Below are 18,441 nucleotides of genomic sequence, written 5' to 3' on the forward strand. Positions count from 1 at the left end.
TAGGTTGACTTATCCTAGAAGGACTCAACCTAGATTCTAAGAAAGATATGGGTACTGAGCTGATAGATATTGCACAGCATCAGTCCTGGATGACCAAGAACAAGATCATATCCAAACGTACATTTACTTCACTCTCCTTCCCTTTCTCTCTTTAGACAAATTTAAACCAGGTCTGATTTCTAATCACGTTTCCATCGGTTTTTCAAGGGTAACCAGGTTAGTGAATGATTCCTTCTCATTTTTTATCAATTAATGTAAAATTAGACATTAATTAGACTAGTATGTTTTCATAAAAAATCTGGATTAATATTCAGCTCTTGGGTGATTAAAAAACCTTTCATACCTGGTTTTCACAATTTGTTTTTTTGATTTTATCCCTCATTAATTCATGATCCTTTCAATAAAAATTGTTTAAAATTTTCTAATATAATAACACATCTATATTATCTTTTTGTTTCATAGAATAGAGTGATCTATAGGTGATTTAATGTTTAGAAATCTGAATTCATGACTTAATTTCACCATAATAAAATTAAAACTCAACTAAATCATTGACTAATACATTCTCCAATCATCACATGAGTAAAAATGATATCAGAATACTTTATTTGTTTATTGAAAATATCAGATATTCTTAAATAAGTTATATTAAATATAAATTTTATAAAAATATACTAAGTTTATGAAGTCATCAAAATGAGAGAAAATGGTCCTAAGTTTAAAAGGTAACCATGTAAGTATGGTTTGAAACGCTCAAGTACAAAATAATAATAATAATTATTATAATAATAATAATAATAATAGGTAGAAAGGAAATAGGATTATCCATGTTTTGGATATGCCACGAAGATGTAACCAGGAGAATGCGATGGGGGAATTTTTGCAATAGCTTACTCGTACAGGTGAAAAGGTTACAATGCGAGGGAGTGTGATAATTTCAGAGGTTGAATATGCGTTCTTACTTTGAAAACCATAGACGTATAGTAATAGTAAACTTTTAGAGCCCAATGATATACTGTTTACCCTTCCATTGCCATCTGGAGGCTGTCCTTGTTTCTTATATTACCCTTTTCACTCATCTTACATGTATTCCATTTACTCTTTCTTAATATCTTTCCACCAGATTAAAATACTTATTGTTGGTAATTTACCCATTGAGCAACAGATCCAAAAAAATTATGTATTACATTTATTCAGTATTTGTTTCCTTATTATTGAAGAAGCCAATTGAAAAAAAAATATGCTGATGGTTTTCGCTTAATTGACTATTCCTATAATTTTAAATTCATAAAAATTATAAAAAAATTAGACATAATTTTTTTAAAAAAAATAACAGAAACTCCATAAAACTCATACACTAACAACATCATATGTTATCCCACTGGAAATTAATTAAAAGGGAAATCATTATTTTTAAAAAGTATTGAATTAATAGCCTTTACATTTATTATAGTTTTATGATCTATTTTTAGGTATTTCATAGCTCATTATGTTACAATTGCAATAATAATTAAATAGTATTCAGTATCAAATTGAAAAAAAATGATTCTTCCTATATAAGATGGTTGGTTTGTGTAAACAGTGTATTAAAATTTTTAAACATCAACACCAGTTCCTTTTTTATATAATTTTTATGAATTTAAAATTATAGGAATAGTCAATTAAGCGAAAACCATCAGCATATTTTTTTTTCAATTGGCTTCTTCAATAATAAGGAAACAAATACTGAATAAATGTAATACATAATTTTTTTGGATCTGTTGCTCAATGGGTAAATTACCAACAATAAGTATTTTATAGTTGCCTAAATATATTTTAAATAAAATTTAATGCATAGTTTATAAGTTAATATTTACAATGAAATTAAGAAAGTTTTTACATTAATTATACACATATATCTTTTTCCTTAATTCATATCATAATAGGGACCATCTGATTTGGTACCAGAATAAATTTAAATATATATGTTCATGCTTAATTGGAGTTGGGAATGAGTTTACGAATGGGTTCTAATTCATCTTCGTTGTTCCTAAAGTGGTATCTTTTATTCTCCGAATAACCCATTTCAATTTTTAAATAAGTAAAGTGGTAAATAGGCCCTTAATATCATTGACATATTTCCTCCTAATTTGAGGTGCAAAGAGAATAATCAGTATGGACCGACATGTAACATGTGCTGCCATGTAATCAACTCGTAGTCCAGGTCAGACTCGAGATCATTTGTAATCTAGAGGCACCGGGGAGTAATATGCTACGCGTCCGGGATTTTCACCCATATACAACGGTGGACACGGATGAACCATTCGAATCACAGGTCGATGAAAGTACAACAGTTGAACCTTTGGGACTAGCTGTTTCACATGTGAGAGCCATGGTTAATGCCATTCAGGGATCCTCACAACGAATGGAGAAATATGTTGATACGTGCAAAAATTTTGAGCTCTCGGATTCAAACAAGATAAAAGGTTGACTGCCCAATGCACTAGAACTCCACTTTCATTATGTTAGAGTGTGCTCTTGCCAAGAGAGAGCCACAGGAAAATATGGCTATGAGGTTCCTTATGACGTCAACTAAGGATTACGGCCTCCGTCAAGAGGACTGGGAGTTGATTGATGAATATCAGGGCATCCTTGGCCCACTATGCCAGGGTTCTGACTTTGTCTATTCGACGAAGAAATCGCCAACCATTGGTGAAATGTCAATGGCTGTAGAGCTTACGACTGACCTTGAGAAGGTGATGTACAATATAGGGACTCCTTCGAACCTCAAACTCATTGAAGTCGGCGTGTAGTGCTATGCATACCAAGCTGATGCAATATGCAATGGTACTTTGGGGCAATCATACGTTTGTTACGGCGGCAACATTGGATCCATTTTCCCTTTGCTCATGTCGTCAAGATGCGCTTTCCTATCTTGGCTGTCTTTTAGACTATGCGTCAAGTTCAAAAGCCACTAATGTGACTCTGTGCAGGGAGAACCGTCAGAAAGTCGACGTCCGCCATAGTATGTTTCCTCAAGATGGCAGTATACGCATCCTTGCAATCGTCAGCAACCATGCTCCATGCCCAGACAAGAGTTGGATAAGTATCTAAACATCCCATGCAGCGAGGAGGAGGATGATCCACTAAGCTGGTGGAAGGATGTCGACACGCGATACTTTCCAAACTTGTCCAAAATTGTTTGCCAATTTCTTGCTGTAAGCTTGACCAGCACACCGGTGGAGTGGTTTTTCTTAGTTGGTAGAGGCATCACCAGGTATCGAAGATCACGCCTAGATGCATAGATAATTGAGATGCGGATGATGCTACGAGCATGGTTCTGTCGTGTAGACCAATACTACTCAAACTACGATGATGACTATGATGACGATGACAGCTCATGTGATGGTACACACATTATGTTCTATCGCTTTCTATCTTGTGCGTAAGCATGCCTCTTTCTCTTAACTCTCTCAATTTCATGTGACAGAGTAACGGGGGAACAACAAGAAGGCAGTCTAGGGGATTACGTTGCTGCTACGTTCTAATATTCAGTGTAAGTTGTGCTCGTTTGAAACAACATGACGATAGCAATAGAATGAAGAACTTTAAATGATACTCTTATTTTTTATATGCTTTATTTTTATGTTACTACGTGCCATAAGTTGTAAAACCTTTAGCCCTATCTCTGTTTGCTTCATTGTCCTACATCAGAACATGTCGCTAATGAGTTTTTCCCACAAAAACACATTTGGAGCGTTACACATTTGGACCGTTACACATTTGGGGCGTTATATTTATACACCAATTTTCTTGCAATGAAAATTATTTACCGATTTTAAGTTTTTGCAGGTATGTTGTTGTTCAGGTGTTGGTATGGACTGCCTAAAATCCTAAGAGATGACAATGCCAGTTGAACACCGTCATTCTACACCACGGTGAAGATGATTTTGAGCGAGCTGGATGGACGGCTGAGTGAACTCAACATCATTATTTTGTCTCAGATTCCGAACAAACACTGCCTATTTTCTCGTCTGCCTTTGATGTGATGGATGGACGACACATTTAGCCCTACTCTGCCAAACAATTTTTAAATCTGTGTCCGGGTGCTTTCCTTTTAAGTCCTATGGACATTTCAAAGGCTTTGTGAAAGAAATGTCTACAATTTCCCATTACTAAATATTTAGCCATTTCAATTTTAGATGGAGAGAAAAGTAAATAAATATCTGTTAAATTATGAATCTCATGCGATTTATTTAAGCATGGAATAACCCCATTTAATTTGATAATGGCTTCTTTAAAAATTATTTTTATTGTTGACAAATCTAGGGATTAAATTATGCAATTTCTACATTTCTCTGGAATTTTATTGCATTTTTGGAAATTTAATCAAAGGATTAATGGGATATAAAAATCTGATTTTACCCTAATTATCTGTTAAATTATTCATTTCACGCAATTTATTTAAGCTTGGAAATGCTATAATGAGAAGATAATGGCATGTTTAAAAATAAATTATATTCTTAATTAATGAGGGGATTAAAAATTGACTTTTCCACATTTTCTTGGAAATCCATTGAATTTTTTGGCAATTTACTCGAGGAATTAATTAATTTTAATTATCTGCCTTTCCCCTAATTATCTGTTACATTATTCATTTTACGTAATCCATTTGAGCTTCGAATTACTATACTAAAATGATAACAGCATGTCTAAAGGTAAATTTTACTGTTAGTTAATGTGGGGATTGATTAATGAGTTTTGAACATTTTTCTAGAAATTTATTGAATCTTTTTCGGAATTTAATTGGCGAAGATTTGAATATTTAAATTGCAAAAGGATACAACTGTAATAAAAACAAGAGTTTAAAAAAATTTTGAAAATCGAAGGAACTATTTTTCAAATTTTGTTGCATATATGTCCTCAAAACAGCTCTCGGTTGCATGTATTAGGCGTAAATATCCAATAAAAATAATTCCAAGGTATCATTGAATCAATATGGATTTTTCTAAATTTTTTTAGGAAAGTACGGAGGAGAGAGAATGTGGAGGGACATGCGTACATTTACTTTTGAGTGGCGTCAGTTTGTGCGTGCGGTAAAAATACTGGGACTTTGATGCAAAATGTTATAGCAAGGCCCCATGGCTAGATCTCAACCGTCGATGCAAATCCGACGATTTTTTCGTCATTCTCCGATCGTCCATCGTCCAAGACCTCCTGATGGGACAGTTTTTTCGTCCCAAATTTCGTGCATACCCTTGGACGGGACGATTTTTTCATCCTGGAATGAAAAAATTGTCCTGTCTGCATCTCTGCACTATATTTGAGTCTTCTCTCACTCTAACATACTATAAACAAGTATCTTCACCTAAAAGCATATCTCTCTCCTCTCTATTTCAGCAACATTAATGTGTTCCCTCTCTCTCTCTCTACTTATTACAACATTTAACAAAGATGAGTGAAAGATGACTAATATTATATTTGTCATCTTTCACTCATATCTCTCTCTAACATACTAGAACCAAGTATCTCCACCTAAAACACATCTCTTTGTCCTCTCTCTATTTCGGCAACATTAATGTGTTCCCTCTCTCTCTCTACCTAAAACTACATTTAACAAATATTTTTTGACTAAGTTACCCTTTTCTCTCCTATTAAGGACAAAGACAATGGCACTACTATAGGGACATATTAGTCACCTTTTACTTATCTATCTCTCTCTCTCTCTAACATTCTTGAAACAAGTATCCCCACCTAAAACCGATCTCTCTCTCCTCTCTCTATTTCAGCAACAATTATGTCTCCCCTCTCTCTCTCTCTACTTAAACAACATTTAACAAATATATTTGACCAAACTACCCTCCTCTCTCCTATAAAGGACAAAGACAACGGCACTACTATAGGGATATATTAGTCATCTTCTTCTTCTCTCTCTCGCAGTCTACTATCTCTTTCTTCCTGTTCTTTCTTCTGGGCTGGCTGTTCTCCAATCAACAGTAGTGGGAGTATCAGGATCGAGAAGAAGAAGAAGAGGGTTGAAGGGTAGAAGCTCGACGACCCCATCAGCTTGAAAATCTCTTCAAATGATGTTGTTTGGGTGATTATTGGGGAATGCGAGCTGCGAGGAAAGATCGGATCTTTTGGCGCTGGCAGGGAAATTAGGGTTCTGGGTCGATGGATCCGCCATCGCTGATGGCCAAGGAATCGCTGCCTGATCTTTGGATGCTACCCACATCAGCGGCAGATGATGGTGTAATGATGTGGCCGCGGCCGCAGCAGATGGCTGCTGTTCCTTTGGGTCTCAATTCGTTGTTTGGGGAGGGATCATCGGTCACTGAGCAGAGGGATCGAATCCGAGGCGGGCGAAAGCAATGCGTTGGAATGTCTGATGAGGATTCTTCGAGGCTCATCTCCAATTGCAGTGGGGAGGAGCTGGTACGAGCTGATTCTACATTCGATGTTGTTTGATGGAGTCCGATTGGCTTTATTGTTGTATTCTTTCGTTTTCTATCTTGTTATTTCTTTCTCGTTTTTGGGGTTTATGTCCGTGATATGGGATGTCCAGAGTTTATTGTACGTAACCCTTTTGATTCGTTCTAAAGTACTTCATAATAGAGAGCTTTTGAAGTTCATTGAACTATTAAATGGGGCATGAAATGAATTTTACTCGATTTTACTTCGAAACGTCAATTAAACCCTATATTTTTCGAATTTTTTAATTTGTTCTCGCTTGTTAGTCTTTATTTTATGGGGTTTATCTGCGTGATTTAGAAACCTTTTGATTCAGTCCAAAGTACTCCAGAACAGAAAGTTGTCGAAGTTTATCAAATCATGTAATGATACATGAAATAAAGTAAACTTGATTATCCATTAAAAGGAAAATTAAGCAGTACTTTTATTTAATCTAACCCTTATCCATAGTTGAATTTTTTTCTTCTTCCTTTCTATTGATTGATCGACTTTGTTTTATTGGATTTATGTATGTGTATTCTCTGTTCTTTGTTCATAGCGCAGAACGCTTTTGATTCATTCCCATGTACTGCATAATGTAAAGCTTTTCAAAATCGTCAAATATGAAATAGCACGTGATTTTAACTCAATTATTCATCAATACATTACATTAAAAACTGTCTTTTATATGATCTCGCCCTCTTGATGAATTAAAAAATTGACGTGTGAAAGATGTAGTAGTTTCTCAACTCCAAAGAAGATCTGAGCATGTTCGTCAGCTTGATTTTTTAATAATTGGTTGTCTATCAGTTTGTGTATACAACGAAGTGGTATGGGAAGTTTCCGGATGTATTACTCCAAAAACTCTTAAACATTGAAGTGTACTTTTCATTTCTTATGTACTTCAAGGCCTATGTTTAGATGAATAGTTTCACTCTATTGTTCATCTAAACAAAAACTAGACGGTTTTTTTATTAGATCTCGCCCTTTTTGATGAGTTTCAGAACTGATCTGTGAAAGATCTAGCAGTTTCTCGACTACTTCAAATACCTGAGCATGTTTGTCCGCTTGTTTTTTCAATAGTTCGATGTTTTCTTCATTTGGTTTGAATTTCTGCTTTCACGACTGTGGTATGGGAGAGATTCCTGCTGTCTATTATTCTGAAAAGTCTATACAATGGAAGTGTACTTTTAATTTTGAATTTACTTTTCATGCAGTGTTATGTTCTTTACAGAATGGCATTTTCATCTTAATATTTCACGCGAACGTTCAAATATTAGCAAAATAAACCTACCGGGACACTTGAAACGACCGAAGAACATGAAAACAGTTCTGAGTCCCCGTGAAATGGATTTTTAACCGTTTAAATTTTTTTTTGGGATTTGATTAATTTTTCTTTTTCTTGTTGTCCTAAACAGACAGAATCAGTGACTAAACGTCAGAAAGTCAATGGTCGGCGGGATGGATTAGAAGAGCCCAAGGCAGAGGCAGAAGTCAACTCTTCCCCCAGCGACAAGGAGGGGAAGGGGCCCACAAAACAGGACTATATCCATGTTAGAGCGAGAAGGGGCCAAGCCACTGACAGCCATAGCCTTGCAGAGCGAGTAAATCCTCTATCTTGCAATTTTCACGACTAATTACTTGCTAATATTCTGGTAAATCTTTTTTAAAACAGTGCTAATGTGTAAACATTATGTAAAAAGTGAACTAAAAATCCCGGATGAGTCCCACTGTTTTTGTTATTCGTGGATTATTTATTCTCTAAATCATCAGAGCATGTTCTGGTGAAGTCCTAAAAAGCCAAATAATGATTATTTAAATGGTTGAATCATTTTTCTAACTGAATAACCATTTGGTGACAGGCAAGGAGAGAGAAGATCAGTGAGAGGATGAAAATTCTCCAGGATCTGGTCCCCGGTTGTAATAAGGTTCCGGCTCATCCTAGTCTTTTTGATTTCTCCAAAATTATTATAAAAAGATAAAATTGAAAATATCCTGCACTATCTTCATGTGGTTAACTGTATGGACAGGTCATCGGTAAAGCGCTGGTGCTAGATGAGATAATTAATTATATCCAGTCTCTGCAACACCAGGTCGAGGTATGCTTACTCTTCTGGAGTACCAATGAATATTTTCTTGAAGGAATTTGTCTGCATTTATAGGGGTTGGAATCAACGGTGGTGATGAGTCATCATCCATCTTTTGGTGACGAATAATAATCATCATTATCATTTGCGCAAGCCTAAACATGACTGATGGTGTTGGGATTAACGGATGATGACTAAGATGACATGTTTGTCATTCTCTGTCTATCATTGTATGACAAATTGTCATCCTCATTATGATCCAGTTTCCAAGAGCTACCTTCATCTTAAATAGGTTGAAGATAAGTCATCATTCTCCTCTTATTTCCAATAGCTGTCATCGTCGCCATCATCAATTGGATGATGATGCATCGTCATTGCCATTCGATGGTTGATGAGAAATCGATATTGTCATCATCATCTGGTTTCCAAGAGCTGTCATCCTTACCCATCAGTTAATGACGAGTCTTCACTGTCACCACCATTGTTGTTCATCAATGCCCAAACATGGATGACGATAATGAATTTGTCATTGTCCACCAGCCCTACCAATCTCTATGTCTCTCTCTCTCTCGCTATTCCTCACTCTCTTGTTTACTGATAATAGTTTAAAATGGTGGAAATCTTTTTGGATAACTTAGGAATGAGTCCGTATCTCTTTCTCTCTGTCACTTAAATTTGGGCTATGCTCTGTACCAGTCTCATTCTATATCTTCTCTGTATCTTGCATTTCTGCTATGGTTTATCATTTTCTCTCTATACTTTCTTTGTAACTTTTATGCTACGCCATCTCTCCTCTCTTTAACTTGTTTTGGATACTATCCTCTCTCATGCTCTCTCTCTGTATCTATCTATCTCTCTCATGATCATTTTCTCTCCATTTTTAAATATTCTATTACTTGGAATTGGATTTCAGTTCCTCTCGATGAAACTCGAAGCTCTAAGCACACCCATGAGCCATGGCATGGAGTGTTTTCCAGAGGAGGTAAGATATTAGCATATTGCATTGATCTCCTAGAGAGAATCATATGAAATGATTATGAGTATCGCATATGGGCATTCAATGGCCTTTTTGATGAATCGAGTTGTGTTGTGGCTTTTTTAGCCATTTGAAACAGCCTCTCGACTCGCATTCAACTCGCCGCTGCCACTGTCAGCACCACCGCTGCCGCAGGCATCGAGGGATTATCGGCAGGGATCAGGTGAGTGGTTGGACATGCAAGTGGGTGGTGGGTTCAAAAGGGCTGCTGGATCTTGATGAGGCCTGCCCCCTGACAAAGTACTTCCATTGTCAAGACCTCCATAGGTTCTCTCTCTATCTCTCTTGTAGGCATTCCAATCTCTTCATCCAAGACCTATGCAGCTGGTTCAAGGGACCTTATGTTTCTGCTAGTTGGGAAATAATGTTAAGAATCTACTTAAGAAGTTCCATATTTCCTCTATCTCTCACGTGCATTCCAATCTGCAAATCAAAGACTTGGGCAGCTACTTCGGAGAACCTTACATTGCAACTTCTCTCTTTTGCCCTCTTATATATCTCTCTCTCCCTCTCTTACATTTATTCTAGTATTTTCTCTCAAGCAGTTGGTTCAGTAGAACCCATGTTACTATTTGACAAATAGACATTGAACTGGAACTTTTATATATTTAGGGATATCCCATATTTATTCAAAGAAAAAAACAATTTCCCCAATGTATGGGTACTACCTGGGATGCACCAACCCCAAGCCATCTAAGGAGCATTAAGGGAATATGGGAGTGTATGTACATGCGAGAGAAGATATACCCTTTAGATATTTTAGAGCATAAGGTGTAGTTTGGTACCTCACAGGTTAACAACTAGATCTATTGATTGGGTTATGTGAAAGAACTGAAAGAACTATCTCGGGGGGTCGACGGAGGAGGGGGAGGTCGAAGGTCGGGAGGTCGACGGGGGAGAGGTTGACGGAGGTCGGAAGGTTGACGAGAGGAGGGGGAGGTCGACGGAGGTCGGGAGGTCGACGGGGATCGAGGGCGGTCGACGGAGGCGACGGTGAGGAATCTGGCGATGGAGGAGGTTGACGGTGGTCGTCGGTGAAAGAAAGGGGGAAGGCCATCGGCGGAAGCTGAAGCACTAAGAAAGGGGATCGGCAGAGAGTGACGGTGGGGAAAGCCTGAGGAGAGTCGGGGTCGGGGAAAAAATCCAGCGGAGGATCGGCGGCGGAGGGGCATCGTAGCAGCACGAAGGAGAAAATTGTTTGGGGGTGGCCGATAGGAGGAGCACGAAGGAGGAGCATAGGAGAGCAAAAAAAAAGAAAGGAGAGACAGTCCGAGGAAGACCAGAGGTGGATGGCATCGGTGAAGGGGCGTCGGAGGTGGATCGCTGGAGGAGCGGAGGTGGGGGAGAGGACTTTTGGAGGTACTGAGTAGGGCGTGACAGACATGCCGAGGCCAGAGAAGGGGTGGACGGAGGTGAGAAAGCGCGGGGGAAGGCAGCCAGGATGGACGGAGGATTGCAACGGGCGTGGACAGCTGTGGCGAAGGAGGAGTGAGACAGTGGGGGGCAGGGGTCGAGAGAAGGGGTCTAATTGTTTCAGGTGTTTGGGGTGGGGGCATCATGCACGTGATTGCCGGAGTTCGCTCATTTGCAGGCGATGTCGGAGGGTGGGACACCGACAAGTGCAATGCCCAGAAGTGGCCTCGGATCATAAAAAGACAAACAAAGTATTGATTGCGAGGCAGGTGAGCCTTACCCAGGCCGCATGCATTGTTGGGAAGATTGAAGCTGGTGAAGTGAGAGAGGAGGAAGTACGAGGGGCATTGGTGAGGAAATTCCCGGAGATGAAGGGGGCGGAAGTAAAGAAATTGGAGACGGGAGAGATATTGATCCGACAAGTTCGGGTGGCTGAATGCATAGCAGTGTGTGGGTGGAGGCAGGTGATTGGGGAAGCAAAACTCACTTGGCAGCGCATCATCTGGACAGGGAAGGTCAATGATAGAGCATTGAGGCCGGCTATTATTGACATCAGGGGAGTACCAGCTGCATATCGTTCCACCCGGAATATGGAGGCACTAGTCCGATCTTTCGGGCGGCTGCGAGGGGTCGTCTCATCGGGCCTAGAGTCGGGTGATCCAGATTTGGCGGTGTTGGATGTGGTAGTGAAGGAGGATGCGGTGGCATCAGCGCGGGTACTGTTGCAGGGTCGAAACGGCACATACAATGTTAGAGTACTGGAGCGTCAACCACCAGCCCCACCTGATATGGGAGGTCAGGATTCTGGGAATGGGGCGGCCGGAGGCGAGAGGCGAAAGAGGCTGTCTGAAAGGGAAGGGGAGATGGTGCCGGATGTAAAGGATGGCGAAGGGGAGGTGGAAGAGAGGGAGGCACGAAGCAGGAAGGTGATGGCAGAGGGGAATAATATAGCGGAGAGCTCGCGAGTATTGGAGAATGTGAATGTAAGTGATAATGCAAGTGATGGCAGGATGGAGATCCAGAGTTCGGGAGCGAGTGACCAAAAAGCGGCCAGGAGAAAGGGCATAATGCGATTGCCAAGAGGGAGACGGCTATTAAGGGGTGATTTACTGGGTCGGAGCATTGGTTATGAGCGGCAGCAAATCTTTATCAAGAACGTCGACGGAGAGAAGATATGGCTGGAGGTTGGGAAAGGTGGGAGGATGCAGTTCCCCCCAGAATGGATGGCAGTAAGAGTGGGAAAGACGAGGCGAGACAGGATGGAGAGGAAAGCAAATAAATTGAGAAGCAGGGCAATGGAGGAGAGTGTGATAGAGGAGACACTCGAGTTGGAGAGGGAGGCGGTGGTGACCGAGATCGACAATGCGACACGAGACAGAATTGTGGGTGTGCTCGGAGGCTTCGCGGAGACTCAAAAGGACGGAAGGGTTCTGTGTCGGTATCCATGAAATGCATATCATGGAATGTACGGGGGCTCCGGGATGCCAAGAGGAGAGGGATTGTGGGCAAATACTTAAGGGAGTGGGGTGCCACGGTGGTGTGCTTGCAGGAGACGGTGTTGGAGGAGTGTGGATCAGGGGACTGGCATGGGGTTGGAGGAAGTCTGCTGGAGGGGTTCGTGTCGGTGAATGCAATCGGGCGATCATGGGGGGTTGCTGGTGGCTTGGAACGAGGCGGTCTTAGAGAAGGAGGAGGCATGGCATGGCCAATTCACGGCAGCAGTAAGGTTGACACGAAATGATGGTTTGGGAATGGCTATAGCTTCAATTTATGGACCTGTGAACGTCAGTCTGAGGGAGGGGCTATGGTTGGAGCTGGCGGAACTTGTGGAAAAATTTTGAGGGATGCTATTGTTGATCGGGGGGGATTTTAGTGTGACCCTGAGGTCAGATGATAGGCCTAATGGAGGGGGGGGGGGACGAGACCAAGGGTCGGAGGAGTTGTGGGCTTTTTTGGCAGAAGCAGGGTTGCAGGAGATGGGGCGAAGTGACTGTTGTTTCACATGGAGGAGTTCGGGGAGAGAGGCTTATAAGTCCCGGCTGGATAGGTTCTTATGCTTAGTGGAGTTGATGGAGAGGTTCCTGGGGGCAGATGTAAGAGCCCTGCCTAGGCCTATATCGGACCATACACCGATCATGTGGCAGTCCCATGAAGGCCATGGGCGGACCACATACTTTAAATTTGACAAGTCATGGTTACGAGAAGGGGGTTTCAAAGAGGAGGTAAAGGACATATGGCGGACAAATTCGGAGCAGGAGCCAGGGGTGAGCAGATTGGCATCTCGCATTGATGGGCTGAGAGATCACTTGAAAAGCTACAGAAGGAGGATAAGGGAGGCGAGATGTAAAGTGAGAGTCGAGGCCCTCACAAGAATTAGAGAACTGGATGAGTTGGAGGACGGTCGGACATTAATGGGTGTGGAGATTCAGGAGCGAAAGAAGTGGAGATGTGTGGTGGCAGAGGAGGATATAAAGGAGGAAATGGATTGGAGACAAAGATCCCGACAGCTATGGCTAAAGGAGGGGGATGCAAACACGAGGTTTTTCCACATTGCAGAAAATGGCCGACGTAGAGTGAATCAGATATTATAAGTGCAGGTCGGATCGCACAGGGTTACAGGGACACAGGCAGTGGGTCGAGCAATGGCGGAGCACTTTCACTTGATGTCACGGGGGGGGGGGGTCAGAACAGTTGGCGGTGGACGGGACAAAAGGTGTCTCAGTTAACGCAAGGGCAGAGAGATGGTCTGGTGCGGCCTTTTGATATGGAGGAGGTTCGGGCAGCTATGGCAGGGCTGAATGGCGAAGGTGCCCTCAAGCTAATATGGAAAGGAAAAACAAATCCTTCTTATTCTTACTACCGAAGCGGCAAGGAGTAGAGAATGTAGGCGATTACCGACCCATACGTTATCCAACTCCATATATCTTATTGTGGCAAAGGTACTGGCTAATCGATTACAAGGGGTACTTGGGGACTTGGTTGGGCCGTTCTAGTCTGCTTTTGTTCCGGGGAGACAGCTTGTTGACTGTGCAGTCCTGGTAGGGGAGATTATTGCTTCGTGGAAGAAGAATGGGACCAAGGGGTTCATGTGGAAGGTTGATTTTGCGAAAGCATATGATTCTTTGGATTGGTGGTTCCTATGAGCAGCGTTACGAAGGAGGGGGTTCCCAGAGGAATGGATCAAATGGGTGAAGCGATACCTGACGTCTCAGTCATTTGCCGTGTTGGTAAATGGACGCCCAGAAGGGGGGTGGATCAGACCGCAGAGAGGACTCATACAAGGGTGTCCACTAGTGTCGATGCTTTTTGTTCTGGCAGCTGATGTACTAGCCATAAGTACTTCTTTGGTATGTAGAAAGGGTTGTATAAAAGGTTTTCAGACGCCGAGCCAGCCATTGGGTATCCCTCTGTTACAATATGCCGATGATTCATCGAGGGATCGGTAGAGGAGGCCAAGAATTTGGCGGCACTCTTGCGGGTGTTCGCAGATTGTTCGGGACTGCACATCAATAGAGGAAAATAGGAATTTGTGGGTTTCGGCCTCTCGACGGAGGAGGAGACCCAGTGTGCCAGTGCGCTTGAAACGCCGGTGGGTTCACTGCCTATGAGATACCTGGGGCTACCCCTGTCTGTTGATAGCCTACAACAAGCAGACCGGCAACCAGTGGTGGAGAAGGTGGAGAGACGATTGGAGGGGTGGAAGCAAAGAGTCTTGTCGCGAGGGGGGAGACTAGTGCTACTACGATCGGTACTATCAGCAATTCCAACGTTTGGTCTATCCGTGTTTTAAATCCCGGTGGGTGTTGAGAAACGCTTGAGCGGGATCATGCTGAGATTTTTTTGGAAGAGGGCAAATGCGGGGGAAGGATGTGTCATGCGCTGGTTTCATGGAATGACATCTGGACGCCAACTAAACAGGGGGGACTTGGGGTGCCTAACCTAAATACACTAAATGTGGCATTATTGACGAAATGGGTTAGACGGATTGGGGGACCGGAGGATGATTTGATTAAGGAGGTGGTGAGGGACAGATACGGATCCAATTTGGATTGGGAGAAGTTGATGCGTAATGTGAGATGGGAGTCGGCTTTTTGGAGAAGGCTGAGGAAGGTATGGCCAGTGGTCAAGGAGTTTTTCCGGGCCCAATTGGGGAATGGCGCCGGCTTCAGGTTTTAGACAGCAATTGGTCGTCGCATGGACAACTCTGTGATCTGTTCCCTCGCCTCTATTCCCTTGCCCGTCACCTTCATGCCTTGGTGGAAGAGTGTTGGGATGGAGTGTGGTGTCCAACTTTTGCGGCCATCTTATCTAGTCAACGGGTGGAGGATTTCTTAAGTTTTCAGCAAACTCTGAGCAACTAGAGGCCAATGGAGGGGACGACAGATGGGTGGGTATGGGCATCGGGTTGGTTCTCCAGCCGAGGTGCTTACCAAATTTTGAGACCACACCACTATGAGGACCCAATCATCTTAAGGGCATGTCGCTCAATCTGGAGGCAAAAGATTCCCTTAAAGGTTAGGGTGTTTGTATGGTTGCTCGCCAGGAAGTGGGCAATGACCCGTGTGAGACGGCGAAGGTTCTTTCCGGCTGAATCCTCATTACGGAAGAGGAAGAGGAGTGCGAGCATCTGTTCTTCCATTGTCGGCTTGCTCGGGCGCTATGGGATAGCCAGGGGCTGGCAGAGGTTACGTCGAGCTCGCAACTATGGGCCACACTACCGCAGCGCAAGCAGGGGAATGACAAGGAGCAGGGGCTGAGATTCGCGGTGCTTTGGGTGATATGGTCTCACCGCAACGAGGTCGTTTTCAAGGGGGCGGCAATGTCGGTGGAAAGAGCAAAAAATGATGTAGAGAGACTGGTTTTTTGTTGGTTTGGTCCTGGATGAGGTGGTGGATAGGGGCGGAAGGATGGGATTATGCCTTTTGGCCTAGACCCGTCCACGTCCATGTGTACGGAGGGTCACCAAGTTGGGTGATCTTCTATATTTTTCAAAAAAAAAGAAAAAAAGAAAGAACTGATGAACTTCTTTATATTTTCTAAGTTACGTGGTGTAGCTTGGTACCTCACGCGTAGAAGGAGTAAAATTATTGATCGGGTCAAATTGATTCTTTTATAATGAATTTATATATTTAATATAATATCATTGATTAGGATAGCCACTAAAGGCTAATTGGGCTTTTTGAATCATTAAGTAAACCAATAATGGGTCTATAGGACGAACACATAAGATGTGTTTGGTGTTAGAATATATACTTGAGTTATAAGGACTTTTTTTCTGGAAAATATCCCATTGTGTACAAAATAATATTATACACCCATATGAGTTTAATCCTGACTGCAATTCCTTCTTCTCCCCCTCTTCTTGGGTACCCTCCCCTCCTTGACGAGCAGAATAATGAGAAGATCATCTCTAATCAATGACAGCTCTTATCAAGTAGAAGAAAATGATATTCAACATGTTCAGAACACAATTCATGACGACTTTTTCAAGGAATCATATGGTAGTGGATTAGATTACACGCAAGGTGATTAAATCATCATTCATTTGATGAAAAATGTCATTCTGATTTTCTTTCCATGAGAAAATCATTTTTTACTACTGATCATGGCCCAAAATCCTACAAGCTTCTCATTACCACTTCAATAATGAGGTTTGAATTAGATGTGACATATTTTGGGTGATTTACTCACATTGTTTCCTTCTATTTGATCAGCCTCTAGTAAAAAAAACATGCACAGTCATGTACATATGTTGAACAAAAAATTAAAGCTTTCACTGTCAGAATCAAAAAGAGAAAAGTAGATCTTTGATGTAATAGAAATAGACTGTAACCCTTGAAAACTGGCATAATTTTTCTGCCATGATCCAAATTGAAAAACATACACTCTTCTTAGTCCATCTTTCAATTGGCATCGTAAATATTTATGATCAAAAGGTCACAAATAACTGAGTGATCCATGCATCCATGTTGAATGACACACTCTGAATGTAAACAAACTCTTCATGTGTACCTTCTATATTTTGGCATATATTTTCTATTGAGAATCATACCCTTGACGAAAAAAATCCAAACTCAATTTCACTGCGGAATATCAAAACAAAGATGGATCTCACACCCAAATACATAGAAAAAAACCACCACCTTTGCACGAAACAAATCCATGATTTATTGGTGTTTGGGATGAGCATCTTCAAGCCATTCATATTTTTTGCCTCTAAATGTATGAGCACAATCTTCAGAGTGCTGAATCTCCTCTTTGTTCCCTTAAAAATATGTTTTTGGAAATCTGATTTCTTCTCCTTATTGTCTCACCAAAAGACACACCTGAGAAAATAAAGAGAAGAAAGAGGGCACCCAAAATGAATGGTATGGATATCAAATGAGGCACCCCCCATTTATATACTCTGGAAAATTTTAGTAAAAGTCCATGTCGTTGGAAACATTTCATAAAGTTTCCAGACTTAAGAGTATGACCCTTATGCCCATGTGATAATCTTGTTAATGATTTTATTTACCCAAAAAAATTTATTAGTCCAACCATATTAGTTGGTCAATGAACATTAAACCAATTGGTTGTTTAAGTCTTCGATCAATGGGGTGCCAAGGTACACCTTGTGCCCCATAAAAGACAAATGAGTACTTAACTATATTGCGTAACATGTGCCACCACTGTTTTCCCTGTACATATAAACCTTCATCCGCACGAGATTCCAAAATGACATACTATTATTAACCATTAAATCCTAATCAGTGATCCTATTTAGTACTAATATATGTCAAAATACTCAGAGAAAACCTCCAATGTTTTCATTACTCTATCCGGGTATCTAATTGCAATATTCTATCTAATACCAAGGGCATAAAATCCCATCTTGATCTCTCAATCATCTTTGTGGACTTGTTGCTGATTCGGAGCTATGATGGTTTAGATTCTCATGGATGGAGACTTGTAGGTTAAGTCAAAATACAACCATCCCTCCACAAGGTGTCTTTGGTGTCTCAAGTCTATGGAGAACTTAAACAACTATGAAAATAATCATATTGATTAACACTAGGAATTATATCATTCAAGGGAGAAGAACACTCACTATCTGTCATTTGTGCCTCCATAGAAATAGCTCTAGGTTATCAGATGAGCAAAACTAGACAGCTCTATTCTAGCCAGAAATTGTGATGTCCATCTCGAGTGTCCTTAAGACATAGATATTTTGAACACATTTTTAATGTGTAGTGATCTCATTATGATGAGCTGATCATAATTCCCTTATTAATTGCAAGAAGTCATTAACTTCATTTATAATCAATGTACATGCATTATCGTGACTATATTGTATTAATGAATTTTTAAGAATGTGTAATGGGCTTGCATGCCACAAATATTTTCAATATATTCATGGTGCAAGATTTATTGTTGCAGGCCCAACTCAATTTGAGTAGTATACCACAAATATTTGAACACAACATGGTTGATGAT

The 18,441-nt window shown here is 41.1% G+C and overlaps 1 protein-coding gene across 1 annotated transcript; it reads left to right on the forward strand.

The window, feature by feature from the left end:
- The first annotated feature begins 5,926 nt into the window (after positions 1-5,926).
- LOC144712170 (transcription factor BHLH094-like) lies at positions 5,927-9,955 on the forward strand. Its single transcript, XM_078586367.1, has 6 exons — positions 5,927-6,414; positions 7,848-8,033; positions 8,292-8,357; positions 8,460-8,528; positions 9,430-9,498; positions 9,619-9,955. The coding sequence occupies exons 1-6, from the start codon at positions 6,154-6,156 to the stop codon at positions 9,769-9,771; spliced, it is 804 nt and encodes a 267-aa protein (XP_078442493.1). The 5' UTR covers positions 5,927-6,153; the 3' UTR covers positions 9,772-9,955.
- The last annotated feature ends 8,486 nt before the right edge of the window (positions 9,956-18,441 follow it).

Source organism: Wolffia australiana, chromosome 14 (genome assembly GCF_029677425.1).
Source record: "Wolffia australiana isolate 7733 chromosome 14, ASM2967742v1".
Lineage (NCBI taxonomy): Eukaryota > Viridiplantae > Streptophyta > Magnoliopsida > Alismatales > Araceae > Wolffia > Wolffia australiana.

Bases quoted from the DNA above. Each gene is read 5' to 3' on its own strand.
- LOC144712170 (XM_078586367.1), top strand. From the start codon at position 6,154: ATGGATCCGCCATCGCTGATGGCCAAGGAATCGCTGCCTGATCTTTGG. The intron at 6,415-7,847 runs GTACGAGCTGAT...TGTCCTAAACAG, and splicing joins ATTGCAGTGGGGAGGAGCTG to ACAGAATCAGTGACTAAACG. The intron at 8,358-8,459 runs GTTCCGGCTCAT...CTGTATGGACAG, and splicing joins TGGTCCCCGGTTGTAATAAG to GTCATCGGTAAAGCGCTGGT.